Source organism: Temnothorax nylanderi, unplaced genomic scaffold, assembly GCF_030848795.1.
Source record: "Temnothorax nylanderi isolate EJ_2023f unplaced genomic scaffold, tnyl_v1.0 TNYL_tig0011_pilon, whole genome shotgun sequence".
In the NCBI taxonomy this organism is placed as follows: domain Eukaryota; kingdom Metazoa; phylum Arthropoda; class Insecta; order Hymenoptera; family Formicidae; genus Temnothorax; species Temnothorax nylanderi.
The window spans coordinates 2,096,501-2,107,032 of record NW_027249073.1 but is presented as its reverse complement, the minus strand read 5'-3'; the positions used below and the strand labels follow the sequence as shown (position 1 = coordinate 2,107,032).

The following is a 10,532-nucleotide window of genomic DNA, read 5'->3' as shown; positions in this document are numbered from 1 at the left end:
TTAAGTTATTATAAAATTATAGATATTTTTTTTGCACTAAAGTTATGTACATTTAACTACAGGAAAAGAATTGTTTAGCATGTACGTTCTTTTTGAAGCTATCCGAGTTACATTCTACTTATTTTCGTGTAGGTTTAAACCTAAGAAAGTGTTCTCGCTAACTCACCTTGTATATACACAGCTACATGACTTGCTACTCATAAAGGGGACTAATGCTTTAGCTTCACTTTCTACCTTGTTCTCTTTCCACTTTCTCTCTTCTTAGGAAAAAATGTGGCCAAGGGGGAACGGACGCTCTCACTATGTGCCGACAATGACGGGCGAAATTAGTCGTAAAATAAATTTTACCAGCGAGAATATGTCTAGCGTAGTGTAGGACAAATCCTGATTGACAATAATTAAAAATTTGTATATTTTCACATTGCACGTATGTACATAAAATTTTATCGCAATTCGTTCAGTATGTATAAATGTTCTTTTGAAACTAGAATTATCATCCGTTAATAGTAATATTTATCATTGCAGTGTCGGTAGTGTACACTGTAAAAGCCCCGTTTTTTTTTCTTAAAAACCCACGTAATTTACACGTAAAATACATACAACAACTGACTATTGTACACGCTTGCATGTACAAAAGGATTTACTTTCCCTGTATGCATTACAATCTATATAGGACTACATATAACTATATATAATACATACAATCCACCTTAGAAAATATTAATAGAACTATACTTTTTATATCTTTTTATACAGATTGTCCCGGAAGTCACACACGTACCTCCTTCTAAGTTATAAACATTAAAAAGCGGATGATGAATAAAATAATTCTATATATATATATATATATTTCACATATTCTTAAATATGTGATAAAACACATGATACATCTACATAGTATACGTAAGTCATAGACATTTTATTATAAAACAATACAAATCTGAATGTATAAAAAAAATGCGTTGTACCTTTTTCCACGTGTTTTAAAATAACGTTTGTATTGTTTTACAAAAATGCGCAGCAAGCCACTTTGATCTCTTACTTGACAATAAATGCAGATAAAAGTGTCTTTCGATCGAACTTTCGCCGAGACTCAATTGACCCATTATTCAGCGGAGAATCTACAGACGAGAGAAAGTGTGCAACTTCCGAAACAGGCTGCATTTGTAAAAATATACAGAGACCTAGTCAACTTTTTGTTTTATCAAAATTCACGTTTACTAACGTAATCGCAGATTGCATTAGGACAGCTTCGTCTCTATGAGAAGCTCTGTAAAACTAAAAGAAATCTCTGTACGTTTGCTATAATTCAATATTAGTAACCCAAACACTGGAAATAGGTTCTCGGCTGCGTAGGAATAACAGTCGTGACATCACAGTCTTCGTTGGCGATAACGCTGCATAAAGTTGATCAGCAAGTGAGCGACGAATGGCCATAGGATTAGTAAGACAAACAAACGCGGCGGGCATTCTTGCAACGGCCACCATCTCGCATACGTGCGTCTACCGGTGTGCTCCTAAAGCGGAAAGAAGTATTGACGTCAGCATTTTTATACGCGATAGATAAGATGCGATGAATAAATAATGAAACGAGAAGTGTTACTTCTTATTCTATTATATTTCAAGGAGATAAAAAGTACGACATTATTATTCCCATTGAAATTGGATATGTCTAAATAGTAATGACGTTACGTACCGTTTGCGGCGCCAACGCTTGCAGGGCTTGCCCTTCCAAACCTCGTACTCTGGCCGTTATACGATCCAGATCTCTCTGTAGATGCTGCATAGTTGTCGCGATCTGATTTAGGAATTCCGCATTGACTTTATTGTCGTCTTTCTTCGTTCTCTGTCTACCTCTCTCTCGATGGCCCTCCGTTACCGTTTCTGCGTGACCGTTAGCGTTGCTGTATCCATTAGTCAATTCAGTGTTTTCTTTTACAATATTCTCAGTACTTGAACGATCGATTCCGTTTTTTGTCGTGCTTTGTACTTTTTGAGGAGCAGTAGTAGACTTGAGTGCATCTTTTTGTGCTTTCTCCGGCGCTGACTGTAACAAAATCGTATTATTTTTTGTATAAGACAGAATGATTGACGTAAATGTAAATATAAATGTTAATGTCATACTTCAACAGTATCTATAAATTCCTCTTCTTCGCCATCGGTGTCCTGTGGCAGCGGGCTTGCAGTGCGACTGCTGGTCGGGCTGGTTTCCAAACTACTCGTTATATGCCGAGAAGCATTCATCACTCTGTGAGGTGATGTTTCTCTAGATGCTGATGAAATAAGAAAGCATTAGAGACAAAAGATTGTAGAAGAAAATATTTTTTGTTTGTGTATATTATGTTTAGTCAAGGAACTTGAAGCTGTTATCATGTTATTGTATGATATTATCACACTGATAACACAGAAAACATTGATAACTTTGAATTATTTCAAGTATCATAATAAATATCTGATATTCTAAATGCTCTTCCAATACCTTCAATTTAGATCTTTGGTAAACATAATTATATAAATGCGATGTTTTGGTTTATTTCTTGGTATCTGATTGATTAATCCTCTAATAGTTTTAAATAATATATATGCAGTAGATTATTGCTGAATATATGATATGTTAACGTTCAGATGAGATAATGTAATTTATTGAAATTAAAATGTTGCTAAAAGTAAAAAGGAATGCACCTAATGGTGAACCAGACAATGGTGATCCCGGTTGGGAGCGAATACGCTCCAGTACTGGTCCCACGAGTAATTCCAAATCCTCAGCCGGCACGCTTTCGTAGAAGGAGTCCAAACTGCCGAGAAACGTTGCCACATTATCCGTGTAAGACATCGTTTCGACAATCTGCAACGCAATGACGTTTAATACGTTCATCTTTGTGCGCGTGTGATTTTTATTGTTATTTCACAAACGCTTACTTTCTTCAGTTCCTCCACATAATTATTCATGGCTTCTGTACGACCCATATTGCCAAGGCGTGTCCACGCGTCCCATTTCGCTTTCTTGACAACTTCCCAAAATGCAGGTTTAGATTGTTGACAGGGTCCCTCGGTCGCTTGTTTGTAGTACGAATAAAAACGCAGCATAATCTCATGGCTAGGCTGGTACGCTCCTGAAACGTAAAATATTAACGATATATCAGACTGTCAAAATTATAATCGTTAAAAATTATATTATATTTCCGATTGGCATTATTATTAATTCTTGCTGAATATTTAAGATTGCTTTAACATATTATAGCATCCGAACATGTTGCAAGAACAAGAAGATAGTTTTAATCGAAATTTATATCCTGATTAAACGAGCAGTGAACAGAGATACAATGTGATACACGATGATATTTTTATCTTCCATCTCCTTGACCCCCCCAGCTAAAGTGTTGAAAATATTCTCTTAGGCATGACGGAACGGATTAATAATATGGTAATTATACATTGCATGATAATTACGTAGTCTAAAAAAAAACGTATTAAATGTTATTATGTATTACAAGCTATACTATGTATATTAATAACAAATATTAGACACGCTGCAAAAATGTTAAATTGTATTTCCAATGAAATTCATGATCTCAGAAATTAATGTTAATATAGGAAACTGTTGTAGCAATTACTGTGAAAGCTCATCGTCTATCTTTGTTACCAGGTAATGCCTCATTAAATCATCTTCCTCGAAACTCAAATGTGATATGTCTATATAAAGTTCGCATCTCTTCGATAAAACGTGTGATGTACTTTACACTTTACCATTACAATACAATTATGTCTATATACTTTTTTTTCAAGACGTTAGTTCGTAGTACGAGAATACTAAGAAATCGGCGATATCAAGAGATATGAAATAAAAAGTATTGTAACTTTATCCGATGCATTTTTTGTACTTCGTCTGTTAATAAGTGACCTGGAAAAAAATAATTATTAACAAAATTTCATAACTGCTGGTGCAACACAAGTTACTTTTTTGTGATCAGTGAAGAGTAACATTCTAGTTTTAACTACTAACCGTGTCTTGCGCACTGTTAGAAAGTAAAGTGGGGAGTAATACAGTCACTTAGCCATATGAAGTGACTGGAAAGTACACTCGTATGTGCAATATCTAACGTAAAGGCTACACAATAAAAAAAATGCACATGTATAGCTTTGAATGACAAAGCGATCTTGATAATACGACAGATTAATCGCGAAACGTTATTTTGATTTATAGATATTAAAAGATAATTCCTTGTTTTTAATTCCAGCTCCTAATAAGACTTTTATAGAAAAATAGTCACACTCCCGTTTTTCTTTTCACAAAAGAGCAGACATAACAAACAGCGATAAAAAAACTGGTTTACGAAAATATTGTGATTCTATTTAAGTCCACCTTTCAAGCTATACTATGAATTATAGCGTTTGAAAAATGCAAATCAGCAAGCCTGTTACTTTTTTCGACATAATTATCAAATGTGAAGGCCATTCACGTCGCGGCGCAAAGAGTCTCAAAGGTGAAGCCGTCCAGCAGGACGGACAATACGGCGGACATGAAGATTTCTTCCGCACTGCGCGGGGACTCGAAAAATGGAATTATTTTTTCCCCAATATCGTTCTCCACGCCGCGAGAATGAAAAATTGACTTGGGAACATTCACTTTCCACTACATGATTAAATCTTGCCAATTTCTCCGCACGGCAGCGCGTAACGACGTCTGCAAGATCTTCGTGCTTGTTTCCGTATATAAAAATAAAACCACCTGCGATAAAAAGAAAAGCTAAAAGTCGCTCATACAACTAATTAAAGTTTAAAGATCCACTTCGCGTGGGTTTTACTGTGTCGTTGCGCCAATGTTTTCAGATTAAAAAGATATTTATACGAATCTCGATGGAATCAATTTTTTTTTCCGACGCTTCTCGAACGTCGCGGAAAAAAGGTTCGCGTTATTCATTATCGCCTTTTCAACGTTATGAATAAATGTATGAACCGTTTTTCGCGCGAGGACGACAAATAATCAGCGGCGACGTTAACGTGGACTTTAACCAGCACGCAATAAAGCTACACGCCCGAAGGAAGAGAGGCGAGAAAGGAAAAGAAATCAACAAGCGTGGAAGGTAAAAAGCGATTGCACTAGCGCCGCGATATCTGCCGCGTTCGCGTACCCAGGCGAACGCAAGAGCGGATGCGAGCGTGTGAGAGGTAAAACACACATTTCCGAATGCACGGCCAACGAAATGTACCGCGCGTAGGAAATCGAGGCGTGTGCCTGCAGCTCGGCCGCGATAACGCCGCGCGACGATAACGCGGGGCGTAGGGTCGTCTCACCATTTTTCGGCAGGCTCCTGATCACGTTCACGGCGGCGTTGAACTTCTCCTCCGTCGTCATGTTTCCCGGAGGGACGAGCGGCGGTGCGGTATATCCTCTTTACTTGCCTTCTCCTACGGTATCCCACTGTCCCTTATGGGGGACGCGACGTGGACGGCTTCTCGGCTGCGCGATATCACGGCCGCGATACCCTCTGGCAGTATAAGAAAAAATAAAAAAAAACCCAAGAAAAGAGGAAAAACACTCCGGGACCGATCTCGGCGCAGCGCGAGCGTGGCGTACCTGGCCGACGACTGGCGGCTTACTAACTATCACGTCGACTCGTCCACCGTCGAGAACCGGACTGGCCTGTTTGCAAACCGCGAGGGACTGCCGAACCGACTGCCGTTGTTGACGTCTGTCGGGACGTTGATCATCCAGACGGGTCACGCGATGGCCGCGATGACGATGACTGGCTGTAGCGACAATGACTGACAGATTGTTGTCGTGGATTATCGTACCGTTTGACGATTGGCGGTCGTCCGGGGCAGCGCTCGCGGGCATGCGCGAGCCCGAGTTGTCCAGGAAATTTCAATAACTTCCGTCAGCTGCAAATGATTAATACAAATTAATTTACACAACTCCTTCGATTGACTTCTCGATATTGATCCCATGCTATCCAGCATGATTCCGTGCCCTCTCTCGTCATGGGCAAACAAATTATGAATTCTTCACGAATAATTACATTAATTTCATTAATAACTAGATATATCTCTAAATTCTTGACAAATAAAATCGCACAATCACAGCTTTAGAGAAGAGATAAACTTCTTCTCATTTAGCTAGTCCCTCTGCTTAACTTGTTTGCAAGCGAATATTATGTAAACTACAATTTATAATCCTTAACAAATTAAATTACATATAATGATTAATTGTCACAGCTTTCTCGGAGTGAACATTAACTTTTACTATTTTAGCTAGTATTCTGCCTTAACTTGTCGCAAACATTGTGTAAACTACAATCAAATATAATCCTTAACAAATTAAATTACATAATTAATTATCATAGCTTTCTCAAACACTTACTTTTGCTATTCAACTGATACTCTGTCTTAGCTTCTTGCAAGCAAACATTATGTAAACTATAATCAAATATAATCCTTAACCAATTAAATTACATAATGATTAATTGTCACAGCTTTCTCGGAGCGAACATGCATTTCTGTTATTCGACTGATAATCTGTCTTAGCCTGTCGCAAGCAAGTATTACGTAAACTATAATTATATACATAATCCTTATATAGCAAATAAAATCACACAATGTTATAATTGTCACTCCTCAAGGAGTAGATTTCTATTCGTTCAACTGGTTCTACATTAGCCTCAACCTGTTCCATCCTACTCTATAAGACTATAATTCCTCGATGCGTGTAAAATTGCTCAATTATCGCTCCCAGGCGCTCGAGCTGTCAGATCCACGATGACACGCTACGGGAACTGGGAAGGAGCGATAGAGAGAGTGAGAGAGAGAGAGAGCCGGTCGACCTCGCGGAAGGAGGCACGTTCCCGCAATCCCGTCCCGATTTTTCCAACTCTATCGCACGCGAATTCGCTCGAGCGAGCATAATTGCGAAGCGCAACGAGCCCCGATCTTCGGGCAAGAAACCTGAACTACCTGACATTACCTGACAAACCGCACGTCGCACGGTGCAATTCTTCTTTTTTCGGCGATGGGAGAGGGCGGGAGAAGGGGTTACACGCTGACCGTATATCTCGTTGATTTCTGTTTTCCTCTCCCTTCTCTTTCCAGGGGGAGGTCCAAACGGCGGAATCCGAGCAGCTCCAGATCGCGTGATACCGCTAACCGCGCGACGCGCGATACTGCAATTTATCCGCGAGAGACGGAATCGGAGAAATTTAAACGCGACGTCACTGGCGGCGAAATCGTTAACGCGTCTCGCGATTGTCAGGCGGCGCGGGCGCCGCGCGTCGACAGTTCCGTCTGCACTTTTCTGCACTCCGTCGCCGCGATGTGTAGCTGCGTACCTTTTGCACTTAAAATAAAATAAGCGTTGATGTTGATAATCATGCAATTCGACGTTGGGAGGGAGAGAGAGAAAAGAAAACAAGAAGTACGAAGGATTCAATTGCAAAGGACCTACATCCTTCCTTCACTTTGTCCTCCGTCGATCCTCCAACCTCCAACGTCTGTGCGTAATTGTGAAATTTGTCTCGTCGCGGGTGCAGAACAGCAGAAGGTACAACGTCGTGCAGCTGGAAGGAACAGTTATGGTAGAGTTATGGTTCATGCCGATCGTAAAATTCGTAACTGTACTAACTGTGTAACTTCAAACCCTGAAGAAGCAAGTGGTCGAGTCAAGATTGTATGTATCCCGCACGCGTCAGTATTTCTTGAATGAACACTTTAAATCGCGTCGTTCTTCGATTACCGGAAATATGCCCTGACATACGCAGCTTTTGTGTCTAGCAGGTCGAGCAGGTTTGAGACGTTCCAATGATGACTTCGTTCGGCCGCGGCCGTGGATGGTCAAACCACCAGAGCCAGGACAGAGACCAGGGTCTACGTAGGCCAGGAGGAGGAGGAGGAGGCGCGTTCGGCAGCAACAAGGTGCTGAAAGACATAGTGGACAAACTGGTCTCCCATGACGAGCGCGAGGGCCTCCCGCCGCAGCTGATCCAGGAGATCGTGGACCTGTTGACCGTCGCGGTCAACGAGGACAGTCTGAGGTATTCCTCGGTTCAGCGAGCTTCCCTACGGCAGTCCAGCGATCGTCGTCTTGCCACCTTCTAACACGAAGTCGCAAATTTCAGGCACGTGTGCGACTCCCTGTGGAAGCAGGCGATATACCACTCGCTGACCACAAAGCTAGCGATGGTGTTCAGCGACAACAGGGTCGCTCTGTTAGAGGATAATAACAAAAACAGCATACGAAGCCGCTTCTTACGTTTTCTACAGGATAATTATATGTGTAGGTACTTGACTACGCTACCTGTTCGATCTCTCATTCTGTATTCGTGCTACTCATGTTCGCATTGTTCTTTTAGCTAAGGAAAAAGACAGAGCAGAGGATAGAAAGATATTTGCCAACAAAATCTTACTTCACGCAGAAGTCTACTATCACATGAGACTGAACGATGGAAACAGATTAAAAATATTGGCCGAGCCATTAATTCAATATTTAGAAGATCTGTTGCAAGACAATCCTAAGGATAATATTTATTTTATCATGATACAGGTAAGATTTTGATTTGTAACATATATATTAAAAAAAAAAGGATAAGATGAAGCTTGATCGTTTATAAAAGTGTGAAGTGTATGATTATCGAGAAATCTTGTCTTTAGCTTCTTAGATCTGGTAAAGATCTTTTCGCGGCGTGCCCGGGAGGATTAGAGAGCTTAATAATGACAATCAGGCAACTGCTGGTGAAGGAAAACTTGGACAGTCCTGAAAATTATGCAGCTTTATTGCTGGTGATAGAACTAGCCAATAACGACTATGAAATTAAGGACACTCGGGTGAAACATTTTTACTTCTCAAATATCAAGTCCCTCTCTTTCGAACACCCGTTCACTCACGAAGAATTAAAGGTGATAGCAACAAAGACTGAAAATGGTAACGATTACTTGTTAAACGTCAAGTGAAGGAATTGTGTAATAAATATGTGAATGATATACTTCCGCTACCATCACAGATAATTGAGCAACTTTTCGATGTTCCAGATAATAAATTACAGGAAGTAGATGACAGTCAACGAATTGTAAGAGAAGACGCGAAGAATGATGTATCTGGGCAAGGCAATTATTCAAAGAATTCTATTCCAAGAGCGATACGCGGTTCGGGTGCGTCAGACAAACCAAAAAAAGGAACTAATACGAAATCAAATTCACTGAGAACGACACCGCCGAGGGAAAGGAACAAGGCTTGGGGTCACGACGATAGGTTTCACGAGCATTATGAATGAATATCTTGTACAAGGTATATAGACAATAATACATTCATTTTAATTTTAACAGCTAAAATGGCAAAGTAAATTTTACTTCGACTAAATGTTTACGCGCACTTGCGTGTATAACCGAAATTATAAGATTGTTTCTACATTGCAGTTCATTGTCGGTCTGCTGGCGCACAGAATAAATGAAGTTACAAAAGAGATTTTAAGAAAGATCATGGATATATGTATGTATCCATACTATGTATACTATGGATGTATGTATACGCGACGTATATTGTCGTGGTTGCGATCAGTGTGAGCAAAACCATATTGGATTCCTTTTTTCGACAGAGAAAGAGAAGAGAACACAGTTCCATTTTGTCCTATTTCGACATCGAAAAGTTAACGGATATGCTCTGTTATTATCGTGCTTTTATCTTACGCTCAGGCAAAGTTTCCAAGTGCCATGCGTTTTATGTGAGCCCATCCCTTGGAAGATCAGAATATACAAGTTTTGTAAGCAGTTTATTTATGAACATATATCGTGTCATTTGGACATTAAACAATCTTCTCTCTCCTATGATTCGCAAGGTACCTTATTGTGGAGTAAGAAATAAATAATATTACTTTTTTTTTTTTCTTATTAGCTGAATAATTTTTGTTATAGCGGCATCATGAAATTTTAGAAGCGTCGACGTGATTTTAACTTTTTTTTTTACAATTATATTGTAATCTCTCAGAATAGAAGTACATCTCTTTCGCCCATCGGAACATTATTCGAGATTATCTCACGATTTACTAAGAACAAACGACACAGAATGCTATATAATGTATGTATTAAGTATGCAAATAAAGTAAAATTGCAATTCTATTATTTTCTACTCTAATTTCTCGCCTGAGCTCGTATTTTATAGCTACTCTTTGTAATGATTTGAGCTGCAGACCATTCGATGCTGCAAACGCTTTGAAGCATTCTTCTTTTCTTTCTTTATTGAAAGACGGGAGAAAAGGAATGTTTCGAAGCAATATTAGTGTTAAGTGGCCCGCAGGTTTAGATTTGTTCCAACTCTTAGAACAAGAAAAAGATAAAAAGGTACACCGAGATTAAAGTTAATTCGTAGCGGTAGAGAAATGGACACGCGAAAGGTACGAAAAAAGTCCACAACTGCACAGAACAAACCCTGAGACTCGATTCTCGAATTCTCTTGCAGAAGCATGGCTTTTGGCCAATCAACTTGCAAATTTTTTGTAAGAACGGAATTTGCGCATTACGTTTATCTTGCAAATGAATTCAAGAATCGG

The 10,532-nt window shown here is 39.6% G+C and overlaps 2 protein-coding genes across 6 annotated transcripts; one reads left to right on the top strand and one right to left on the bottom strand.

Moving 5' to 3' along the window:
• Positions 1-388: 388 nt before the first annotated feature.
• LOC139767721 (uncharacterized) lies at positions 389-7,140 on the bottom strand. Of its 2 annotated transcripts, XM_071697313.1 has the most exons (8): positions 6,962-7,140; positions 5,579-5,883; positions 5,296-5,489; positions 2,920-3,113; positions 2,683-2,845; positions 2,125-2,273; positions 1,697-2,047; positions 389-1,517 (listed from the first exon to the last, which is right to left on the bottom strand). In XM_071697313.1, exons 3-8 carry the CDS (start codon positions 5,354-5,356, stop codon positions 1,374-1,376), a joined length of 1,062 nt encoding a protein of 353 aa, XP_071553414.1. In that variant the 5' UTR covers positions 5,357-5,489; positions 5,579-5,883; positions 6,962-7,140; the 3' UTR covers positions 389-1,373. The 2 variants fall into 2 exon arrangements, with proteins under 2 accessions (XP_071553414.1, XP_071553413.1); XM_071697312.1 differs by having other exon boundaries at positions 5,296-5,883.
• Positions 7,141-7,302: 162 nt separating this feature from the next.
• Positions 7,303-10,101, top strand: LOC139767720 (uncharacterized). Of its 4 annotated transcripts, XR_011717211.1 has the most exons (8): positions 7,303-7,660; positions 7,768-8,024; positions 8,109-8,266; positions 8,343-8,533; positions 8,641-8,911; positions 9,019-9,274; positions 9,403-9,475; positions 9,582-10,101. XR_011717211.1 is itself a non-coding variant. In XM_071697309.1 (7 exons), the coding sequence occupies exons 2-6, from the start codon at positions 7,792-7,794 to the stop codon at positions 9,258-9,260; spliced, it is 1,095 nt and encodes a 364-aa protein (XP_071553410.1). In that variant the 5' UTR covers positions 7,303-7,660; positions 7,768-7,791; the 3' UTR covers positions 9,261-9,274; positions 9,403-10,101. The 4 variants fall into 4 exon arrangements, 3 of the variants coding, with proteins under 3 accessions (XP_071553410.1, XP_071553412.1, XP_071553411.1); XM_071697309.1 differs by having other exon boundaries at positions 9,403-10,101; XM_071697311.1 differs by having other exon boundaries at positions 7,765-8,024; positions 9,403-10,101.
• Positions 10,102-10,532: the final 431 nt, after the last annotated feature.

Coding starts and splice junctions, on each gene's coding strand:
- LOC139767721 (XM_071697312.1), bottom strand. CDS start 5,356: ATGACGACGGAGGAGAAGTTCAACGCCGCCGTGAACGTGATCAGGAGC. Junction 2,846..2,919: donor ATGTGGAGGAACTGAAGAAA/GTAAGCGTTTGT, acceptor ATTGCGTTGCAG/ATTGTCGAAACGATGTCTTA. Junction 1,518..1,696: donor AAGCGTTGGCGCCGCAAACG/GTACGTAACGTC, acceptor TTTCCGCTTTAG/GAGCACACCGGTAGACGCAC.
- LOC139767720 (XM_071697309.1), top strand. CDS start 7,792: ATGATGACTTCGTTCGGCCGCGGCCGTGGATGGTCAAACCACCAGAGC. Junction 8,267..8,342: donor TCTACAGGATAATTATATGT/GTAGGTACTTGA, acceptor TTGTTCTTTTAG/CTAAGGAAAAAGACAGAGCA. Junction 8,912..9,018: donor AGCAACAAAGACTGAAAATG/GTAACGATTACT, acceptor TCGATGTTCCAG/ATAATAAATTACAGGAAGTA.